This window comes from Protomyctophum bolini, assembly GCF_963924005.1.
Source record: "Protomyctophum bolini genome assembly, chromosome: 15".
Taxonomy (NCBI): Eukaryota; Metazoa; Chordata; class Actinopteri; order Myctophiformes; family Myctophidae; genus Protomyctophum; species Protomyctophum bolini.
In genome coordinates, this window is record NC_137876.1 from 24,724,632 (window position 1) to 24,749,322 (window position 24,691).

Consider the following 24,691-nt stretch of genomic DNA (forward strand, 5'->3'; position numbering starts at 1 on the left):
CCGGTTTGATTCCTGTCAGAGAGTGTGTTTGTAGACACACAGACTGGCCTAGTATCCCTTTAACATTGTATTTACACGACGAGTAAGAGAGCATACAGTAATGACATTCTGACATTCTGAGATTTATTCTCCTTTAGTATCGCTATTCAGTTACAAGTACAACTGCTTGTTCCTCCCTGGTCCAGTATGGGGTCCATGTATCTGATCTCAGGTCCAGTGGTGCTGCATGCTGGGACCCCCACGCCACTGGCTGTCACCGTCCTCACGGACTCTCCCGTTAGAGTGTTGGCCCAAGTGACACAGGGCACCTCTGAGTTAGCCCTGGCAGAAGACACCTTCCAAGGAGGTAACACTGGAAATACACCCGGGCCATACTGACTGTCCATCCAAAATTACTCCATGTTGTCACGTTGTCTCTCTCAGCTGCGAAACATTGAATATTACAAATGTATCGACTGAAAGCTAACCAGGTTTCATTCCATTTACTCTGATGTAGCACTTGTACGCAAGTCACTTTCGATAAGAGCTTCCGCTAAATGCCTAAATTATCAATAATTGGTCTGGGACGCTATGTTCATGTGCTAATCTGCTAATTATAATGGCTTCTAGTACTCTATCCTTTCCTTATCCCCCTTATCTGTTACTCCTAGTTGTATCTCTATGTATCTGTCCTGTGTTTCCTGTGCTGCCAACTTAATTTTCCCCATGGAATTAATACATGTCTATCTACCCTACCTACCTATCTACCTACCTACCAACCACCTATCTAAACATGAGCTTGACATTACAAAACTGTACTAAAGCATTGTTTTCTTTTAAAGGCTTGACTGGGATTCTCACACTACCTCCGGTGAGTATATTTTTTCCTTCTCTCTTTGTTTAAATTTAGACAGCCAAACTCTTCTGTTTCATAACCCAGTGACTCATATATGCTACGGTTGTAGTGTTTAGATAAGCTGCCATTATACAGCCAGCCAGTGCACAGGTTCACTTAACCCCTAAGAATCTGCTTGTCGGTTCTTCAGATCTCTGGAAGCTCTACAAGCCAGAGTCCTCTCGTGTCCCTGGTGGTGAGGGGCTACCAGGCTGACAAGCTCATCTTCTCCAACACCACCAAGCTCAGCCTCAACAGCAGAACTGTCTCAACCCTCATTCAGACGGACAGGTCCCACTACCGACCCGGAGATACCGTCAGAATCAGAAGCGCTTCTGTCCAGACCGACTATTCTCCATACGGAGGAAGGGTGGATATATGCATACGGGTGGGTCTCTCAGTCTGCCGTGCTTGTGAGACATTGATACAAGGGGAGTTGAATAGGTTTATGGTCACCGACACCCATTGTGGGGGTTCTGCTGATGTTCCTTTTGTTTTTGATCAGGACCCCGGAGGTAATGTCTTCCAACGGTGGGATTCTATGGAGAGTCACCTGGGAATTGTGTCGACAGAATTCCCATTGTCCCACGCCTCTCCCACTGGACAGTGGAGGATCACGGCTACAGTCAACGTAGGCTTGCTGTATAGGAATGCATGATTATAGCATTAACACATTATTCTCGGATTATGTGCTGTTGTACAAATGACTGCTGTCAGATGAATGGATGACTTTGCAAAAGCGTGGAAAGACATTGTTAGAGTTAAAGGATGGCAAACTTCTTTGACCTTCTACTCTCTTATCCTGTGCAGGACATGACAGATGGAAGCTCATTTATTGTTGAAGTCTATGGTAAATAATATTGTGAATCTATTACATTTCATTATTATTATTTTTAAACTATTACACACTTGATGAATAGTGATACCGCTCCTTCTAATTTGACTGTCTCACTATTACAGAGCCTCCCCACTTTGAGGTAACGGTAGAGACTTCTCCAGTAATCCTAGTTGGAGATGACATCTCAGGAACTGTGACAGCCCAGTAAGTCATAAGTCTTAACTCCCATGTACTGTATTTCCATATGATGGCTGAGCATAATTCTGGGGGTGGCAATGGATCAGGGTTAAAGTGGCCGGTAGTGCAGCCGGATGGGAACCACAAGGTTCCCAGTTCAACCCCGGGCTCCCCCAGAGTTAGTGTCGAAGTGTCCTTGAGCAAGAGTTGAATTGCTCCCGATGTGCCTTGCATGGTTTTCTCCACCATCGGTGTATGAACGCGTGGGTGAATGTATGCATAATATATATTTGTCTGTGTGTATCTCCTATAGGGACTCTAGCGGACAACCTGTACAGGGGACACTGTCTGTCTCTGTCACATCAGCTGTGCATGGCTCTGGCCATCCATTGAGCTTGAATGAAATCAAAGAGGTGAGTCTATAGTCTATATCCAATCAGTTCCATTACACCATGATTTAACTCTCAGAATTAAATGATCTCTCAGGGCTTTTACTAGCTGAAGAGGAAGAGTTAGAACCTTGACCGCACATTCACAACATCCCCGGACCCCGGTTCAGTCAGGAACACGTCATGGATAAGATTTACTGTAACCGCTCATCCTACTATAAATGCGCACCCCCGCAGGGAGTGCAGTGTCCGGACTCGAGTCGGTCGGACCCACGGTTCTCCAGAACCACCACAAAAGGCTCTGGTCAGACTCTGCCAGTGGGCCTAATCAGCCTAAATCCCCTCCACTGTGCAATTTCCAGCCTCTGCCTCAGCCAATTGATTGCCATGTGCTGCCACGAAATTATGTGATGGCCCATTTAAAAAAAAAATTACCATTGGACTGAGTACCAGTGCACATTATGACTACAGCAAGCCTGATCCTAGCCTCACATTAACATTTATCAGATCATCATGGGCTGTCAGACCATTGGGCAGCCCCCAGTCAAGCAGCTAGCATGCTAAGCAAAATCAGGCAATGCGGTGCACTGAATTCAGTTGAATGGAGTTTCAGTATCATTTGTTTAAGCTCTCCAAGACTCTGAACTAGAAAGGGGGAGGCTCGGGTGGTGTACTGGGGACAAAGCTTTGCCAGCAGAAGCATCAGTGTACTTGATTGATTGATTGAAATATTTATTAACAGTTTGTCGAATGACAGTACATTTCAAGCACAACTCAATACAGAGACTGTTAACTGTGAGTGGACGACCCAATTAAGCATTACACTTGTTTACAACAGGGTCCACCATGTTCAATTCATCAAAACATTTAGAGACGTACAAATACGTAGACACTTCTATATAGTTAAAGAACAGAACAGGAATTCATCATAAAGGAAGCAAAAAGGGAAAAGAAACATATTCAGTGAACCTAGCAGATTTGAGCAGCGGCGGTCAAGTGAAGGAGGAAGTCATGTATAAATGGACCACATGACCGGAATGTGATGTATGATGATGTATGACGATAAGATTGCCCCTCACCTCACACAAGTGTGATTTATTTTATACCGCAATGTAGAAATATTCTGAAGTAAAAGTCCGGAATTCAACATTTACTTGAGTAAAAGTACAAACATATTGGCTTCAAAATGTAGTTAATGTACCAAAAGTAAAAGTAGTCATTGTGCAGAATGTTCTGTTTCATACGTTTTCAAATGTATCTACCGGTATAAGCATTGCGACACATTCTGAGCTTTGTAGATCACCTTTTGTGTGTGTGACTTTTAGACCACTGCATATGACTCATGTGTCCAGCATGAACTAACGCAATGCTTTGTTTTGAATCTTTATAAAGGGACTCACTGCATGTCTCCCCTGTGACGTTGTGTTTTTACTACACTAGTACAAGCTCCAAAAGGCCTCTTCATTTTTGCCCCATGTTTTCAGATCCATGGGTCAGCACAGTTTTCCTTCAGTAAAGATCATCTTTCAGACCTCCTCCACCAATACAGTTCGGCTGGGAATAATAATGCCAGTATTATTGTCATGCAAATTACTGCATGTGTCACTGAGATCTCGACAGGTTAGTGACCTGTATTTGTTTTTTCTATAATTATTTCAATCTGCATTAATTTCTATAATTAATTCCGAAAATATGCTATATTTCAAATTTGTTCAACACATTTGTTCCTATGGCTGTAATATGTTTTCTTTTGTTGTAGGATTTAAAGTGACAAGTGTAGTTGATTTGCATTTTATGAAGAATGCCTACCAGCTCTCGTTCTACAATTTCCCTCGTGTACCGAAGCCATCATTACATTTTGCTACGAACGTAAGTAAAAGTCCTCATGTTTACAATCAAAATCTGCTTCGGTGATCTACAGCAGTGGTTCTCAAAGTGGGGTCCAGGGACCCCCAGGGGTACTTGGAGGGGTTCCAGGGGGTCCCCAACCCGATGTGTTACCTTGACTATTTAAAAACGGAAGATATACAAGCTCACAGCTTGTACAACTGCTATCTTTGGAAGGTGTTTTAATTATTATGAATATTTGAAGATTAATTGTCTCTTCTGAGGGTCTCTGGCACAAAACATGTTCAGACAAGTTAAATTTGGGGGTCGTTGACGTGAAAAGGTTGGAGTACTATACTGATCTACAGACCAATGAGATATGTATTCATTTCACAGCTTAAGATATCCAGGTACGACGGAAAGCCACTGAGCCCCTCAGAGTTGATGAGCCCTGTGACGGTTGAAGTCACACAGAGAACCTCCGAGGCGGACTCCATATCCACAACCATGACGCTCGCCGTGTCCGAGGACGGGCTTGTCCACGTCAGGTTCATGTTGCAGGATACAGTAGAGGGGCTTTTTATCCAGGTGGGTGCTGTTTTTAACATTCTTCCACCGGGAAGGTTGGCCATTTCAACAGTTAAAAAGTGAATGGACAATTACAGTTACAGTAGCACTAGTACATTATGTTGTTGTCACAGCCCAAAACGCTCCAAAACAAACTGACAGATTTGTGTAGATTGGTTACTTTTTTAGTGTGGTGAACCAATGTCTACAACCAAAAATGCATGTTCCATTGTGCTACAGTATGATGTACGATATCTCGCAATGCATAAATTGAGTATGAATTTCAAACCCTTCAACTCCCAAAGGAGAGAGGGGGCATGAGTCTTCCCAATTTAAAAATGTACTATTATGCGGCCCAGCTACAATATGTTGGTGTAAACCAGATTATATAGCAAAATGGAAATATATGGAAACGGAATTCGACAAACATCCCATTCAGAATATTATATAATAGGAGACAAAGAAAAGTTTAAGAAAATAAAACACTGTATTCATCCAATCACCCTATTTACACTAGAGATCTGGTTTAAAATAGTTTAAAAATATATAAAGATTTTAAAATGGATGGCGTTTGATAGTTAATTTAAACCTGCAGGGCATGATAAGGGATTTAAAATATGGAGTAATAGAGGAATGACAGCCTGGTGTGTTTTGGAGAAAAATGGGGCATTGGAGAGTTTCACAGATTTGAGTGTTAAATACATGTTGGATAAACATGATTACTTCAGGTATCTGCAACTAAGGGATTATTATACTAAGGAAATCAAATGGAGGCCCTCCATAGAAGTGAATGGTATTGTCAAAATTATTAAAAATATATACAAGGGGAAAAGATTCAAATTATATCAGCAATATATACAACTTTGATGAGTGGCAGTCATTCAACGGAATATATTCAAAGTAAATGGGAAGGCCCAGGCGGTGGCGTAACCGTCTGGGCACCCGACTGGTAATCCAGTCGCGGTTTGCCGCGGGTTCGACTCCCGAGCCCGACACAGCCTTTACTGCATGTCTTCCCCCATCTCTCCCTGTGTCCTGTCAGCCTACTGTCTGTCCCTTCAAAAAACCAATAAAAATATCTTTAAAAAAGTAAATGGGAACATAGAAATTACAGAAAAAGATTGGATACATATGTGGAAAATGCACCAATCATCTACCAATTCACGGATATGGAGAGAATTATTTTGGAAAAATCTATGCAGATTTTTTATAACACCAAAAACCAAGAGCAATCAGTTAAAGCAACAGATACAATGTTGGAGAGGTTGTGGAGATGTAAATGTGGATCACTCACATGTGTTTTGGAAATGTCCCAGGGTGGATGATTTTTGGAAAAGAATACATGATCAGATACAAAAGGTGAGGTGCCTAATGTTTTGTATTTAGGAAACTTGATGGGGGGTAAGATTGGAGGAGAGGATAGGTATCTGGTAAACATTTTAACTTGATGGGGGGGGTAAGATTCGAGGAGAGGATAGGTATCTGGTAAACATTTTATTGGCGGCAGAAAGAAAGCTATCACAAGAAAATGGGGACAGATGGAACCTCCATCAGAGGGACTTGATTCAGGATCTCATGGAGAAACTGACACACCGTCTGAGGTTACAGGAAGAAAAAAATTAGGACAAAATGAATGGTCCAAATGGACAACATTTAAGACTGAACAGAACGAATAAGAGTATGGGGAACAGCAAATGCCTAGAAACATGTAATGTAACATGCAAGGTTTGAAACGCAATGTCGATTTAAATTTATTTCTTTTGTCATCAATTTAACCTTGAGTCTCTCATTTTGATCTGTTGTTGCATGCAGGCCAGTTTTTTGTCCGGTGCAGAGACTTTGGAGCTCTACAGTGGCCACACGTCTCCTAGTGGTTCATACATTCAGATCCTACCCGTCAGCTCCTTTCCTGCACAGGTAAAGAACGGATAGATATTGAACAAATATCAATGTATTTATGAATACGTTGCAATGTGAATTGACACTTTTAACTGTGGCATTTTATTCCAGGCCGGAGTGCCCCTTGCAGTAGTTGTTGAGAGCACTTTTCAACCCAGAGAACTTCACTACGTGGTATGTTTTGGTCACATCTAACTTAACAGAGCACATACATAAGTTATCTCCGTTCATGAAAGGGTTATCTCATTTCATCTCCGCCTGCTTATCCGACGTCAGGTCGCGGAAGTAACGGTTCCAGCGGAGAATCCCAGATTTCCCTTTCCTCGGCCACATTGGCTGACTCTAATTGGGGCATCGCAGGGTGTTCCCAGGTAATCATGGAGATAAAATCCCCCCATCTGTTCTTCGGTCTGCCCCGTGGTCTCTTAACCCGCTGGGTGTGCCTGGAAATCCTCCCTGGGGAGGTGCCCAGGAACAGTTAGATGCCTGAGCCGATGACCCACCGCCGTTGGCTCCTTTCCATGTAATGGAGCAGTGGCTCTGCTCAGAGAGTCTCCTGGGTGACTGAGCTTCTTACCGTGTCCCTAAGGGAGATGCCAGCCACTGATCTGAGAAAACCCATTTTGGCTGCTTGTAGCCTATGCACAATCTTGTTCTTTTGGTCATGACCCACATTTCATGACCATACTGCAGGTGAGAGTAAGAACGAAGAATTGACCAATTGCTTCATCTAAATTGTGTGTAGGCTGCGCAACAGTGTCACTTGGTGGTGAAAAACTTGTATTTCCGTGCTTAGACATACATACAGACACAGAGACAGACATACATACACACACACACATTGCTGCGTATAGGAGTGTCTAGCACCACTCAAATCACTGTATCGGTATATCAGACTCCTCTGTACAGTTACATGCATACGGATTTTAATTTGTTGTTTGTGCTTATATAATACGGTACAAACAGACATACAGTAAATAATACAACAATACAAGAGATACAGTAAAGATAGGCTATACACAATGTTGAAGAAAGAGGAGCCTGTCTGGGGCAAGACATTGTTTCTTTTTGTGCCAAGTATTACTTGTAATTGTCTGGTATCACTTTCCAGAGGGGAGAATTTGATCGACCCGATTGTAATCAGCACTCGGAAGAATTCTAAGGTTTTGCTGTTTCTCTCCAAAAAGTGCTGCAAGCTGGCTAACAATTATTTTTTTCTCTGCCATCTTTCCAGGTCAGCTCGAGAGGTCAAGTGGTGGCAGCCGGAACAAAGACTTCTTCATCCTTTTCTCTGACTCCAAAGACGTCTTGGTCTCCCGAGGCCTGTATCACCATCTACTGTTTCGACCAGGAAGGAGAGATCGCCAAAGATTCAGTTCATGTACCCATTCATCAACTCAATGTAATTTTACTCCTCATGCAATTTACTGATCACTGAATATCCAGTGGTATTTAGTGTGAGAAATATACATCCAAACTATATTATAATGTACAGTAGGCTATATACAGTACAAACTAGGTATTATGTATTGTCACACAACTGACTCGTTTTGTAGCTAATGCTTCACCAGATAATTGTATTTAGAATGTATTTAAATAATACATTTAGAGAACATATTTAGGGATACTTTTCTAACCTGTAGGTGTTGGTTTTGATTTAAAAATATAATAATAATATTCTTCTGTAGTAAAGCCTTACCTTGTGTGGCTCTGGCATCATATGGTGTTGACTTGTTTACTACTGTACTGGCTTGGTTCTTGTTTGTTGTTTATTGATCTGTCTATAGTTTAGGGGTGGCACAAGGGTCAAGTTCCACTGTGGGGTTTGATTTAGTGTTGGCAAATGTCAATGTGGTTTTAGTCGTAGCCTTTTGAATACATTTTCATTTAGTCTTTTTTTAGTCAACTGAAATTTATTAGTGTTTGTCTAGTTTTAGTCGACTAAATATCATACGATTTTAGTCGACTAAATCTACAGTTGATTTAGTTGACTAAAATGTATTCTGGCAGGTCAAAATATGTTTATGTAAATGATTTTATGCACAGAATCAAGCCATCCTGGATCCTGATGATTCATGACCATAAAACATTTGATTATGTGAAAAAGAAAAACACAATAAAATGTTTTTTGGTCATGATTCACCAGGAACCTGGATGGCTTGATTCTTGGCTTAAAATAATTTATATGAATATCTTTCGGAAGTTTCTATGGGTGTGGATTGAACGATGGAACCAGAAAATGACTGCCACTCCTATGCCCTATACACATGGATGGGAATTGGCATATTGACCAAAATGACAGAATGATTAGAGATACAAATACAATACTATTAATGGTCTGGTGTTAATATCTGTCGCTCGCTGTGTGCCATTTCCCTCAGATGCCTCTAAACTGGAGGAGTGACAAAGCCGGGATAAAGGACCGGGTGTTCCTCGCTGCCACCGTCACTGAACCCCAGGTAGGAATCTTGGCACTGGGAGAGGATGGTGACAAACCAGAGGCTGGCCAGGAATACAAAGGACAGAAGTCACTGACGGAATGTCCCATTGACCCATTTATTTTACTTTTTTAGCAGACTTCACTGAACAAATACTGTCACACACTACCTGCTATTCGTCATCTCATGTGTTATGAACTTATGATCCACAAAGGCAAAATTCTTCATGAGATTTTGAGACACTGGGAAGATCCCCCAAAAAGTCAGGCCTTAGTGGAAGAATGTAACACAATACAGTGAATGTACTGGATCTGACAAAGCATGTCATGTTTTTTGGACAAAAGGCTTGATTTTATGAAACAGAAACTCAACCTTTTGTGTGCGCAAACATCCTTAAACATAGATAACGGTCAGATGTGGGTGATTTCTATTTTGTCCAAGTTTATGGTTTGACTGCAAATCTATCATATAATCTTCATACTGTCGCATAATCTGCCAGTTTTGACTGCTCCCCAAACAAGTGTTTGAGACGTTAATGTCAGCTACTGTATTAATTCATCATTTACAATTCAGGCATTTAGCAGACGCTTTGAACCCCAGAGCTGTATGGCTACCAAAACATCATACTTTTACAAATTCTGTAAATAGCTTATGAAACACAACGCTTTTGTGTGGGGGCTCCTTTGACGCTGTTTCACAAGATTAGAACTTGGCCTCACAACATTTTCATGTTGTGTAGCCTAATTATATTTTCTTCAATCATCAATGATCATCATTAAGAGGTAGTAACACTGTAGCATCGCTTGGGACCGACCGGTCAGACTGGATGTAATCTATCCGTCGACTGCTTTGTTCGGGGGTGACTTTGCTGTTCCTATGAGCTGGTAACTCTAGTGTTTATGATGTGAGGGCGGGAGCTAGACCTGTGGGTTGTGGAAGAATACATAATGCCCAAGGACAAAGCCACGCCACTTAGGTTTGGCTGAGGGTGACCTTTTAGTGGCTCCATACTGCTGGCAGGTTTAGTGTGTGCGTGTCAGAATAGACCATATTGAACCTGAGCTCATCCTAAGCCCCGTGGAGATCACCCAACGTCTTGCATCACAAGTCGAGATCTGACCTGTATTTCAAGCAGGATTCATATTTCACGATGTAAGGACAGCACGGTGACTTATATTCTACTAACTGTATTGCTTTTATTATCATGTCAGAGATGCACCGTGCACGGCTTAACCTCACAATGAAAATGTAAGTCACGGCTTTGTGTTTATTCACAGCCACAACAAAGCATGTTTACGGCTCAGGTTTACTCCTACTGTACTGGTGACTGTAAACATGTAAACATCTGAACTGTCTCTCACCTACTGCAGGAGTGTAATGTTATGGTGCTGACCGACGCCAGGCCGCATAAGACACAGCAGACTCACGAACATGAAAAGGGTATGATGATTACAGTATGTTGAATTGTCATAAACAGTCCTCATGTGTAGATTTTTATGTAGATTTTGATTAACATTTTTGCTCTATGCATTTTGTTGACCAAAATAGCGTGCTCTTATGCACACACATGCCATTTTGGAAAGAATTTGGGCCCCTTTCCTGCTTCCTTCACAGGTGTTACCGATGATACTAACGAAGGCTCTGTTCCATTCGGTTCAAACAGTCAGGGTGCTGCTATTGTGTATGTTGGCTCACTGGAAACACTCTGCTATACCAGTAGCCTGGCTAATAAGCCAGACACGAATCTGCCGTTGGCAAAAGAAATAAGCCTTGTGGTATGAGTATGGCTTATTAGCCAGGCTACTTCACCAGTGGGTCTCAAAGTGTCCTTGAGTAGGGTCCAAACGGCCCTGTATGGGTCTGTAACTCTGAGAGTTATGGGGGTCCTTGAAATGATAAAGTTTGAGAACCACTGCACACTAAATAGAACCAGGGACAGATTAACCCCCACGAGGGCCCCTGGGCCGGGCTGGTGTTTTTCCGTGTTTTTATCATCTTTTTGACCTAAATTTAACAAAATCAATGGCCAATGAAGGGCCCCAGGAGCCCTTTTCAGGGCGTCAAACCTAGTACCTTAAGGTCCAATTTCCCTGAAGGGCCCCTGAGAGCCAAGGGCCCCAGGGCCACTGGCCCAATGGCTAATTTGTCCCTGAATAGAACAGAGCTTTATAATTAGTATCAGACGTATATGAAGAGTTATTCTGTCTGCATATAGCCCTCTAAAAGGCAATATATAGTTTTGTTTTGGTTCCCTCTTCTGGAGATCAACCAAAATTGCAAGTATTGTACACTATAATAACTGCTCTTCTGATTCTCCTTTAGGTCCACCAGAAGAGGATATCCTCATGACAGAGAACTACTGGAGACAATGGCTGGAGCAGCTGGGCTCTATTGACACATTGCCACAGATGGACACTGACACTAGGTACTGTAAGCAATCGTCACACGCGTTCTATGATGCTACAGTGTATGTCACTCATTTTGGGGGGGGGGGGAAGGGAGCTATTTTACTGATTTGGGACAAGGGTTGAAATGGTACATAAAAGTAATTGGTTTTAAAAAGTAATCGATAATGGAAGTTATCCAATAATAATAATAATCTATCCCTATTTTGGGGCAACACAAGCGTGTTTTCTTATGTTTTGCACAAGTATGATGCTTAAGTGCTTAATTGATTATTCGATTTATCGAAAAAGTAATCGATAGAATAATGTTAAGTTAAGTAAATCAATAACAGTTGCAGCCTTATTTGGGACTGAGCACTCCTTCTCTTGTACCAGGGTGTGGGAAAGTCTGCAGGTACCCGAAGCACATGGCATCAGGTTTCGGAGAGAGGTGGTGGGGAGCGCACCTGAGCCAAAGGGGGTATGTACAGCAGAAACACGTTTTCTATACGATTTGAGATCGTTCGCATTACAGTTTGAAGTGAGGATGATGTGAATTTACTGTAATGGGTGGAAAGGGTTACTTTTCAGGATTCAAATTCAAAAGCAGCAGATCGACAAGCTCAAAACAAGTTCCTTCGTGTCGCATTTCAAGCTTGCACATCTACTAACTTTGATTGTGTGATGCTGTAGTATAATCAAGTAGGCCATGAATTTACCATAAAAAATATAATATTTAATATGGATAAGAGATTTCTGCCCGACAGCAACGACATGTAACAGATGCATTGAAGTCGACCCCAAGGCACTAGCAGTGTAGGACTGACTTTTGGTCCCGGGTGTATAGCGGAGCCATGACTGACATTTTTACCCAAGGAAGGTGTCGGGTGGGGAGTGTTAAGTAAAACTCAAACAAAGAGCGGTATAGCAGAGGTACATGGATGATGCATTAGAAGGACCATAGTGTGTGCGTGTATAGATGGCTGAGGCAGTATGAATCTATTCCTCATGATGATGAAGTCACCCACTCACGTCATTTGCGATTGACTTTGATGTACGGAAGACCTTTTTGTCTTAAAAGGTCTATAGTCTTGGCCACAGTGCCACACATCGTGTTGGAGGGGATAGCACTATAGTGCTGCACTATTCTAGCTCAAATGTGAATCTCGATTTTCCCTCACCAGAATTGAGATTCGCATTTTTTGCCATGAAAATGTTTATTGCCTTTAGTCTGTAGTGTTGGTGCTGAACATTACTACATTCAAAATGTGGCACCTGGAGCCAACTACTGTGGCTTTAAACAAACAGTCAACATCAATGTGCTTACTTAAACTTAAACTTAAACTTCTTCTTAAAGTCTCTCTCTTGTAGCAAAAACAATCGTGATCTTTTTTCAATTAATCGTGCAGCACCATCTATCGCCCCTCAAAAAGAGGGTCCCATAAAAGTCGATTTTATGGGACTCACACAAAGTGACACGTTCTAAGCTTGTAGATCTGCTATTTCAGCTTTTTGTGCCTGTTTTCAACATGAAAACGATTGACGATTATGACAAAATGACGATTATGTAATAATTGTGACACATTCAGAACTGTTCAGGAGTAATATTTTAATGTATCACCTTAATTGTCCACTTGTACTTGTAATGTCAGTGGTGTAATAGCCATAGCCAGCCACCCATTACTGTACACTAAGCCCTAAGTTACTCTTGAGTTTGATTGTGTGTCCTCCTATTATGTGGCAGAACTTATCCTTGTCCCTGGATGTCCCAGCCTGCTTAGTCAGAGGAGAGGAAATTATACTAGAGGTGAAAATCTTCAACAATCTTGAGCAGGACCTGCAGGTTTGGGAATTAAATTTACCTCCACTATTTTAAGTCATTTTTGTACTTGTGCTTTTGATACTACAGCATGAAAATCTCTTGAAGGTGACTCTCTGTCTAGTGTACCATACCATGAGTCCATGAATGATCCATTCTTAATCTTATTTCCCCTTTTCTTCCCCACTTTCCCACGTGTTGTTTTTTTCCTTCTTTTTTCCGTAGGTTGGCCTACTGGTAGAGCAGAATGAGGCCTATGAGTTTGTCCTGGCAGAGCAAGGAGAACTCGCTGTGGTGAACTCGCGGATAGTCACTGTGGGGAGCCGGGGCTCCACTTCGGCCCTGTTCCCCATCCGACCTGTGGCTGTGGGCCAAATGGAAATATCTGTGGATGCTGTGGCAAACGATGCCTCAGCCAAAGTTGTCCGGACTGTGCTCGTGAAGGTAAAACACCACTTAACTGACGGATAAGATCTCAGATTCCAAGCCCAAAAAACTCGGCACAAGCCATCTATCCAATTTATCTAACTCAAACTAAGCCCCTGTAAGCTTTGGTGAATGTCAAATGGAACACAATTTCTCCCATGGATTTGCAACGTATGAATAACGCATTTGTATTAAAATCTTTATTCGGTGCATTATGAAAGCAGTAGGTTTTATTTAAAGCTGCAATCCAAAAATCCTTATTTTTGTTATATTAAGTTTAAGTTAAAAGCTACGGATTGCATGTTATAGAGTTGTACCGTCCTCCAGACCCCTGCATTAAAAAAATAAAAAAACGAACCTTGAATAATGCAGTTAATCCTATGATAACATCAAATCATGTCCATGTTACCATATAGCCTGAGGGGGTTGAACAGTACCATTCGGAGACCGTCTTCCTGGAGCTGATGCGGCAGAACCATTCCAGGGCCATCTCCTTCGCCTTCCCTCCAAATGTGGTAGAGGGCAGCCGACGGGCTCACGTGGCAGTGGTTGGTATGTACTGTACTTCGTGTACCCTCTGTTCTTCCTGCTTCTACTATGCCACTTCCATTTGAGCACACAGCTAAATCTTGCGCCACCCCTAAACCTATTGCCTTTTTTTACTATTTTGAAAAACCTTTTAAAATGTTACAAGCTCACAACGTGTCAATGTAGATCGGCTAGTTGAACTATTATAAAATGGGGTTTTCCAAAATAGTAAAAAAAAGTTTTTTTAGGGATAATGGGCAAGATAGGGCAGTTTTATTCTTTGTTGACCGGGGTCCCCCAGACTCTTTACTAGGTACACTCCTTTTTCCCCTCTACAACAGTGGTTCTCAAACCTTTTCATGTCAAGGACACCCAAATGGAGTTGTATAGGACTATGTCCTATATTGTATAGGAACCACGTCTGAAAATGTCAGGAACCAAATTATTCATAATCTTCAATATTTTCCAAAACCTGCGCTCTGAGCTTGTAGATCTATTTTATACATTTATTGTTTTTTAAATATTGAAAATTATGATTTTGTTTAAATATTTTTCTACACCAAAATATCTCTTCACTGAAAAGAGCCAAGAAAACTTGACGCAATGCAACGCGTTGTGATCTTGTAGATCTGCACATTCTTTTACGAATGTCCCAGAATCGGGAAGCTAGGGTTCATGTGGTTCATTGCGTCCCGACACAATATGTACCCACTTTTAACTTAACGGATGGGGGAGGGTGGGCCGCCACCACCGCCCGGAGACTATTTGGGTCTTGAGGATGAAAAATGAAAACGATAGCTATCCAAATGCTGAATGTTTACAGCAGGCAGATTCAGGACAGCTGTCTCGTTAGTTGGCTTCACTCCGCCCAGGTTGAAGGGCCCTGGGCGTTTGCCATGCTAGTATAGAGGCTGGTGGAAGCTGAAACTCATTGTTCCCGTGTTTGATGTGATTGTCGGCTTTACTACGTATAATGCAGCAATCAAGACTGCATGGATGTCTGTCTCTACTTTTCCGTTTGTGTACTGTGTCATTTTCCATCCATTTATTTGTTGCATCCTAAAACAGGATGGAGAGGGGCCTTCCTCCAATCATGATCGAGCAGAGGCATTGGTGTGTGTGTGTGTGTGTGTGTGTGTGTGTGTGTGTGTGTGCTGTTGGCCTGTTGCACATGTGCATGTGCACATCTTGTTACCGGGGTGGACTGGGGCTTTTTCCGAATCACCCAAATCACTGAATGCTCCTTTAATCTTCACCTTTTATTATGCATTCACTATCAAGGACCACACCACCAATGGAAACATTTAACAGGCTTATTGATAACAGGAAGGACATGATCATGAACACTACAGCGGGAGAGAGGGGGAGTAGGATGAGAAATGGGGTGGGGGGGAGGGGAGGGGTGATGAGAACAGGGGAGAGCCAAGGTTAGATGGGCTAGTAATAGGGCTGGAGGTGGCCTGATTGGAGGTGGCTTGATAGGAGGTGGAGGTCTCTGTGGACTGCAGACATACAGAATGTCAGAATTTTGAACATAGTTTCACTCTTATCTCTACACCTACAATAAAACAATAAAATAATTCTGGACCATATCAGACAAGACCATATCCGACTAAATCATGGCTCACAATAAAAGTGTTCCTATATTGGGGTCCTAGAAATTCACGGAATTTAGAGCCTTTTTATTAGGTGCTAAGTATACAGAGCGACTAACGTTTCGACCTTGCGGTCTTCATCAGAGTTTCTGATGAAGATCGCAAGGTCGAAACGTTAGTCCTGATAAGCCTGTGCCACTGTTGAGGTGTTATGGATATAACTTTGATAGAAGCTTTAAACTAATTTGTATTGTTGAATATAGTGTCTCACACCTTCCTCTTAGTACAACCACAATACAACCTAGATTCTCTGTGGGGTTCAGGTCAGGCCAGTTGGCTGGTCAGTTAAGCACAGTTGGTGTACTGACCATGGTATTTCTGATGTGTGGGAGGCTAGCCTTTGCATCTGGCAGTCTCCGAGAGCTCTCGGCCTTTGTTAGATATATCTATTGATTCATTCCACTCTACCCTTGGAATTAATCATACTGAATTAAGGTACCGTATACTTTAGTTTAATTCCTGCCACAACTAATTGGGAGTCCTTCCAATAAAAAAAAGAAAAAAGAAAAGAAAAGCTTGAGAATCACTGAATATTATTCAACTACTCCTAAATCTCATTTCAATGTAATTTGTGTTTTCTTGTTATGCACCATTGTTGCCCATACTTGATTATATAATAACCCACAATAGCCTACTACTATTTCTGTATCAAACCACAAAGATGACATGAAATTGAAAGTATTTAATGGAACACCACAATAGTTTAATGCGCATAGCAACCTGAGTAGCGAAAAACTGGGATGGTTTATATAGTATATTTCTTTTTCACATGTGTTCCGTAATTGACAATCTCCTCTCAATCTGTGTCCTCCTCAATGTCGTCTATTAACAGATATGGCATTAAAGACAGAACAACAACACATGATCCATTATATCAAATTAGGACCTCTGGTCTATTTGGTCTTTTATACCATGCTTCACAGACATGAATATGCCTACTGTGTCTCCAAGCCATACTGTATGTTGCATAAGCATAACAAACAAACATATTATAAACCATTGCCTTCCTGTCTCATCTGTATCGCTACACACAGGCGATATCCTCGGCCTGTCCATGAGCAACGTGAACCAGCTGGTTGACATGCCCGTTGGTTGTGGGGAGCAGAACATGATCCACTTTGCGCCGCACATCTTTGTGCTCAAGTACCTGGAGAAGGTGTCTCAAGACAATGAGGAGAGGAAGGAAAGGTCCCTGGGCTACATGAGGGAAGGTATAGTCGCTTTTCATTATGATGACACATTGCACAGATTCCAAGAAATGTATAATGTCCTTATGCGTGTTAACGTATTGCGTATTCAACAGTATAGGCTACAGTGTATATGTCTCATGGTTACTAACGTTAGCCTAATGGGGCCTAGTTTTCCACAGCCCATAGTTTTCGACAGGTAAGCTCAGCTGAAGGTAATAATATTAATTGTGGGTGTGTTTTACACAAAAACACACCCACATTTAATGCTATTTATTTCCTTCTGCTGTGTTTGTCAAAATGTCTGCTGTGTGAAGGGTCTTCTGGGGTGGAAGAAATTATCAGTAAGCTTCAGTGTTTACTAATCTGACTGTGTAAATCCTCCTGTTTAGCTTATCAACGACAACTGTCCTTCCAGCGAGACGATGGCTCCTTCAGTGCCTTTGGAGCCAGTGACACCTCTGGCAGCACATGGTAGGTTATCAAAATACCAGTTTCCACTGTTCTTAAACTGACAAGGCACATATTTTGTGTCTGTTTGATTGAGAGCATGTGTATGTGTCTATATGTATGGCACTATCAATGGAAACTAATGGGAACATGTACCGTACAATATGCTTCCTCTCACATATTATTGTTGGCCTCTAATCCCTGCTCTCATGGATTACAGTTGTCAGTCTTCATCACTGCTTTCAGTCATTGGATTCCATAGCCTTGTCTTTCTGTAAAGGATAGTTTTACTTGTTTGCGGGCCGTGTCACACACTGAAAATAGCCGATATGTGGGGCTTGTAGATCAGCTATTTTCAGTGCAATATAGCCCCTTTTGGGACCCCTTGTTTGCCTTTTCTGTATTTGGGATCCCAAATACAGAACATTTTCAGTCGTGAAACGTGAGATTTGATTTAGTTTTAACCGCTCTGCTCCCTGGCGGGTCTTTCAGGCTGACGGCCTTCGTACTGAGGTGCTTCCTCCAGGCACAGTCCTTGCTCCCCGTGGACCAGACGGTGGTCTCCAGGGCCATGGACTGGCTGTTGAGCCGCCAGAGTCCCCAGGGAGAGTTCATCGAGGTGGGCAGGGTCATCCACACGGAACTGCAGGGGGACCTAGAAGAGGACCCCGTGGCGCTCACCGCCTACGTTCTGATCACGCTGCTTGAGGATCAGACCTATGTGGTGAGGAAGGGGAATGTGTTTATGCTTCAAAGGGGGGGTGTGGGGGGGGGGAGTAGAGGAGGCACCGGTGAAATAATACAAATGTTGACACAATACACAGGCCTCTATACTCTATAGTCTCCCAGAGGCAGCCTATCATGAAAAAGTGTCCACTACGGTCGTCACTGCAGTCGTTAGTAAATGTAGTCCATGTGCTTTTCAAGCATCTAGCAGAAAATGTGAAACCAGGGCACACTGACCTGTACTGTCTGTATGTGTGCAGGACACGTTCCGGGTCAACGTGAGCCTGGCCACGGCGTACCTGGAGGCTAAAGTGCTGGACGAGGGGCTCCGTAACTACAGCCTGTGTCTGGCTGTGTATGCTCTAGTGCTGGCCAACAGTCCCGGCTCGGACAGAGCCTTGGCCAGCCTCACCGCCAGGGCTGACACGAGAGGTAATGACGTGTGAATTATACAGTTTATCAGGAAATGCCTGTGGCTGGTTAATAGTACCCATCTCCATTGATATCTGAGGAATAACTATGTCATTCCAAAACGTGTTAACTGTTAGCAAATCGTCACTATGTCCAAAACGTGTTCAATTTCAGAATTCAAATTTAGAAAATCACAACCGTGTGAAGTGAGGGGCACTCTTATATCATCATACATCATCTCATTCCGGCCAATCACATCCCATGTCCAGCTTTTAATGTTACACTATGTTGTAAAACTGTCCATTCATTATCAATGGCATTTCATGTTTGTGTTAGGACAATGTTTGTGTTTACAATTACACGCACACTAAAATCTGGACACAGGCGCCCCTCAACAATAGCAAAAGTAGCATCTTGGATCTGCTACTGCTGATGCTTTTGTGTGACACTGTAGCATGACGAACAAACTATGGGTATTAGTGGTTTCTGCCCAAACGGAAACGAGATTGGAATCAGCCTTACATCATGAAAGATCAGCCTTAAATCAGGAAAGATCTATTCTATCCCGGAAGGTGTATATAGTATGTCATGTATGATAATGTCCCCATGACACTGTGTGACAGTGATTGATGGTAATGTGAGTCAACAACAGTGTCGCTGTGTACACATTGTAAGTAGCCAGGTGAAATTGTAACCACTGTTACAAAGTGATTCACACAATAGAAAGGAGACTGAGGTTCACAGATGGGTTTCTGTGCAGCCAGGGGGCAGAAAGCAGCACTAGTCTTTTACAGCATATCGCCTGTCGGGTGGAAACCTCATACCGGTATACATGTCCAAAACTATTACTTTTTCAGGATTCAAAAGTAGCAGATATGATCAAGTAAGGCATTCATTTACGAGAAAACACGCAAAGTTTCCGCCCGACAGCAATGATATCTGGAACAGCGTCCCCGTGGCCATGCACTGCAGCTGTAGCTCAGCGATTCCCACCCTGTGGGCCATATGAGGGTATTGCAGGTGGACTCCCAAATAGCAAAAGCAAAACACTACAATATTAATAATATAACATTGAAAATGTATTCATATAATTGGTCATCACTAATGTTCATGATAAAATACAATCAAATTCTACTGTGTCTCATAGGAAGGCTGTGTGGGCAGTTCAGAAAACTGTCTTCCAGTGACATCATCGTTGGACAGATATATTTTTAAAACAATATTTCGATTATTTCTATTATGGTGAGAATAATGGCTTCCATTATTGCATTGTAACGTTTCATTAGCTTGGATTCCCCATCGATGATGTCACTGGAAGAAGGGTTTCTAAAACTGTCCAGTCATCCTATGAGACACCAGCGACGGCTCCTCTGTGGGGGGGGGGGGGGGGGGGGGGGGGTTGGGCTTAGGGGGGGTTAAGTCTCCACCACCCTTCCTTCATTGTGATGCAGATGAGTAGGAACATCCAACCCGGAAAACACAATCGATGAACGTGAACTCTGTAAGTGCACGCAGCTCACCTATCTGTGGTCAGCTGGTCACTTTAAAGACATTCTAGGGGGCCCTGATCCCGAAAAGGTTGGGAAGCGCTGCTCTAGCAAGCCGACTGTAATCACGCAGCGCTGATTATAGTGTGTTTCTTTCAGCCCATGTGGTTTTGCCCCCCTGAATGCATGCATGCACGCACGCAGACACACACACACACACACACACACACACACACACACAAACACACACACACACACACACACACACGGTGATGTTAGTAAACATCCGGACATGTAATGCAAACAATCATGTAAAGAAACAAGAACAAAGTAGATAATGTGTGCTGTACAAACAAAGCCAGCAGCATGGCTCCAACATTAAAAAAAAAAGGTAACCTACTGTATGAAGATGTTTATATAGGTGCTGATTGAAGCAGTGGACTGATTGAGCTCTTCTGATTGAGGGAGACTGTTCCAGAGTGTAGCAGCGGCCAAATGAGCCAAAAGCCAGGTCAATACATAACATTTATAGGGCTGGAACAAGGGATATACAGCACAGCACCTGGGTGAGATTTGGCAGGCAGAAGTGAGCATCTGCTGCACGTCTACTCTATAGGCCAGGCTATACAGCATGCCGTTACCGCACGCACGTCACACTACTAAGGGATGCCGTTTAATCTGAAGAACATTGGAATGCAATTTTAATGTATGAAATACGGTTTTGATATTGATTGATTGTTCATGTATTACCTTAACCACATCACTCCATGCAGATGGGGTCATGTTGTGGACCACTGCCAGTGGCCGGGTGACGGATGAGAGCCAGCCGCGCTCGGCAGCACAGATCGAGATGTCCACGTACGTGCTGCTGGCCTTGTTTAAGCGTGGCAAAGTGGTGGAAGGTATCTCCATCATGAAGTGGCTGTCCAAACAGAGGGACCATCTTGGTGGCTACGGGACCACACAGGTATAGGGATAAAGGCTTTTCAGTTTTTGTTTTTGTTTGACCTGATTATCCCTATTCTGGACATAACATTTGCTGAAAATGTGCCAAAAACGCATGATTATTTGCGGAAAATGGATGATCATTCTGTGAAAAGTTCAGATTTACCTATAGCTCACAACACATTGACGCTTTACTTTTTTTTACACAAACTGATTGATTGTGTTTTTTTTCCCAGGACACGGTGATCGCCCTGCAGGCTCTGGCCGTGTTCGCTTCCATCAGCGGAGCCAGTGCCATCGACCTGCGTCTGAGGATGACCACCTCATCCTCTGCTCCAGAATCGTACTTTAGCATCAACGCCTCAACCTACCTCAACTACCAGAAGCACGAGGTGATGGGACGTGAATGACAAAAGCAAATATCACGATATAATATTATATTTGTTTTAATCAAATGCCTCAATATCGATTATATTGTGATAATAATATACATTTGTATTTCACTTTTTCAGATTGATGCAGAAAACGACCTGCGGATAGATCTCTATATGGAAGGAAGAGGATTCGCTTTGTTTCAGGTAGTAACAAGTAGTAACATACAACTACTTGAGTTATACGACTACTATATACAGCAGTGAAATCTGGCCTGTAAATGTGACACAACAGCTATAAATTGGTATCGTGACTTTATACATTGTCGGATACTTGCATGTGTGCTTATATTATCATCATCACTTTACCCAAAAACTGTACAGCTCTACTAGTGGAGTTAGTAGGGTTTTGAACATTTAGTCTTTTTGAGGGGCGCTAGCCGCACCAATGCAACCCCTTGCAACAAAAACATTTTAAGGACATGTCACACCAATGCAACTCCTTGGAACTGCCATTGAGGATAATGGTGTCATGCAACTGTACATGCAACTACTTGCAACCGTTAGGTTAGTTATGATGCAAACTTTTATCAGTCAAGTCGATGGACTTTAATGTTAGTTTAGGGCAGTAAATGACAACGTAAGACGCCATCTGACTGATATAAATACTGCCCCATACGTGCTTGTTTTTTTTCCATCTGACTTTGCCAGTCTAATCAATGATGGAAATGCCTATGCTGTATGTCCCTCACACTTAACTGTACTGAACATACAATGCTGAGGCAAAACAGGCCGATGCAGATGCAGTGCTGTAATGGACTGCAGTCATTCAACAATTAACATCTGGAACGCATTGCCTTCATGTCCTGTACTCTTGTGCATGTGCATGTCCAGATAGTATCAAGGGGGGAGTCTGTGGGGAAAGTGTGTGTGTGTGTGTGTGTGTGTGTGTGCGTGTGCCTGTGTGCGTGTGCGTGTCAAAAGTCAAAATTATGATGTGCATGGGGTGAAATTAGTAAAACAAAACCAGCTTTTGTTTTTCTTGTCATGTGTGGAAGAAGGGTGAGCATACTCAAGACATTAACCACTTAGGCTTATGTAAAAATATAGCCGAATTTCAGGCTATACAATGCATCACGATGCGATGCGTTGGCCGATCTTGGCCGATCTTTTCTTCACTTTAAATGAACAATTTTCCGAATTTACGTATACCGGTAATATTCAAAAATATATATAGCCTATAGTTTTTTTTCCACCTATATGACATGCCCAAAATAGGGACTAGTCCAGGTTGACCGCAGCTTATGTGATGAATGAATCACACAGTGACGTAATTAGACCTCATAAAGGTCCTGTGACCGCAGCCACGGACGGGACCTAAAGGCAGTAAAGTGTCCCGGAGGCCAGCTGTGCAGATGGACTCACCACGTTCTTAAACACGTTACTGATTTAATCCAGATCAACGTCTTCTACAACGTGGAGAGCAGAGCGTTCGCACAGAGCCTCCAGCGCAACATGGACGATGAGGCCTTCTCTTTGAACGTGAGCGTCTTTGATTCAGAGACGGACCTCGATCACATGCTGCTGTCTATATGCACGAGGTAAGTGTCCTGGCCTCATCCTTCCGCTACTGGTTTGACTCGGGCCACTGGTTGGCCATGAGTGATTTCAGGAAAGCACATTTTTATACACAAATGCCCATTATTATTATTTTTAAGTAAAACGGGGAGCAAGACATTTTCATGTCTTTATTAAGCTGGGGTGTCTCCGCGGAAATACAAAAAGTACCGCCCAAGGAAGTTGCCTTCATGTTTTGCAGAGCTGTTATGGAAATCATGTTGTGATAATTTTCTTGGATAACACTGCTTCTGGGGGATGTCCCAACTTTCAGCTGTAGCCTAGTCCTTTACCAGGCTTTTACCAAATGAGAAGCCTGGGAACAAGTTTGTTTTTATCCTTATCATCATCATGGTGAAGGTGGTTATCCATAGAGCGTAGTGGCTTTCCACAATGTTTGTCCATAACAAGATCCCACAAACATAATGACTAACAATAACTTTATTGGACGTCTTGGTAGATGATTATCTTGTTTGTCCACAGAGTAAAATCCTATGTACATTTATTGTTTTGTGACTCTGAAAGTGTACAAATGTAACATTTACTGGTCCATTTTGTTACGTTACTACACTCTCTGAGTTAAATTAACACTGACTTTATAGTACAACGAATATGCCAGAAGTCATACAACTGATGTCTCTCTCTCTCTCTATAGATTACGTGAGAATCAAGGAATATCTCAGACAGGCATGGCCATCATAGATGTGGGGATTCTAAGTGGCTTCAGTCTGGCTCCTCAGGACAAACAGCCAGAAGTTTTGATCAGAAAGGTGGATACTTCCCCTGGGAAAGTGAGCCTCTACCTGAACTCAGTAAGTCTGTTTGCATCATTCTAACTAAATTATGTCTATAAATGCACAGAATCTCTGTATGTTTCTCCCACATCCGGATGACTGATCGCCAAGTGGGACTGCAATTGTCCAGAAATATCTATTAATCCAGTGGTTCTCAACCTTTTCAGGCTGTGAACCCCCCAAAAATGTCATGTTTGAACTGGGGACCCCCCACCCTGATAAGCACATGGAATGTATAGGAGTTGAAGCATTCAACTCTCGTTTCCACATGTGAAAATAGCAGATCTACAAGCAGAACTCTCAAATCGAGGCGTTGTGAGCTTGTCGTTTGGCTGTTCATATAGTTTGTTTATTATTGACATATCACCGGCGCTTACCACCTCCCAAGCATGGAGTAAGAGCAACATGCATGGCTGGCATGTGAACATGGTCTTTGTGTTCACGTTGGAGCGCTGACACGATGTGGACGGTAATTATGTTAACGGAATCCGTGTCAACCATTCACTTCCTGAGCCCGTCTGTCTGTCTGCAGCTCAACACATCCGAGGTGTGCATTAACCTGTCTGTCTGTCTGTCTGTCTGCAGCTCAACACATCCGAGGTGTGCATTAAACTTCCACTGATCCGAGACTTCAGAGTGTCGCTCGTCAAGGACGCTGTGGTGAAAGTGTACGACTACTATGAACCCAGTAAGTGACCAATCGCATTCAGCTTGATATTATTATTATAATATTAACAAAGTATTGCCAAAACCATGAAACTAGACAGTATCTATTCTACACACTAAAATCCTGGTGTCAATTTAAAGGGACCAGGCACTCTATTTTCGTCCATGCTAAACCACTTATCCCTAAATTACTTACTTACATTTTCTTTTACCCAG

General features: G+C 42.6%; 1 protein-coding gene across 1 annotated transcript; it reads left to right on the plus strand.

Annotated features, from left to right (window-relative positions):
- Nucleotides 1-186: 186 nt before the first annotated feature.
- LOC308329791 (CD109 antigen-like) lies at nucleotides 187-24,505 on the plus strand (the record flags this gene model as incomplete). Its single annotated transcript, XM_080784289.1, has 26 exons — nucleotides 187-346; nucleotides 822-850; nucleotides 1,026-1,262; nucleotides 1,380-1,505; nucleotides 3,763-3,898; nucleotides 4,038-4,147; nucleotides 4,502-4,693; nucleotides 6,485-6,589; nucleotides 6,683-6,745; nucleotides 7,806-7,973; nucleotides 8,953-9,112; nucleotides 11,332-11,434; nucleotides 11,790-11,874; nucleotides 13,138-13,236; nucleotides 13,438-13,656; nucleotides 14,055-14,190; nucleotides 16,856-17,032; nucleotides 17,401-17,482; nucleotides 17,951-18,182; nucleotides 18,445-18,616; nucleotides 20,856-21,049; nucleotides 21,264-21,419; nucleotides 21,540-21,605; nucleotides 22,857-22,999; nucleotides 23,671-23,827; nucleotides 24,395-24,505. 26 exons carry the CDS (start codon nucleotides 187-189, stop codon nucleotides 24,503-24,505), a joined length of 3,618 nt encoding a protein of 1,205 aa, XP_080640415.1.
- Between the last annotated feature and the right edge of the window lie 186 nt (nucleotides 24,506-24,691).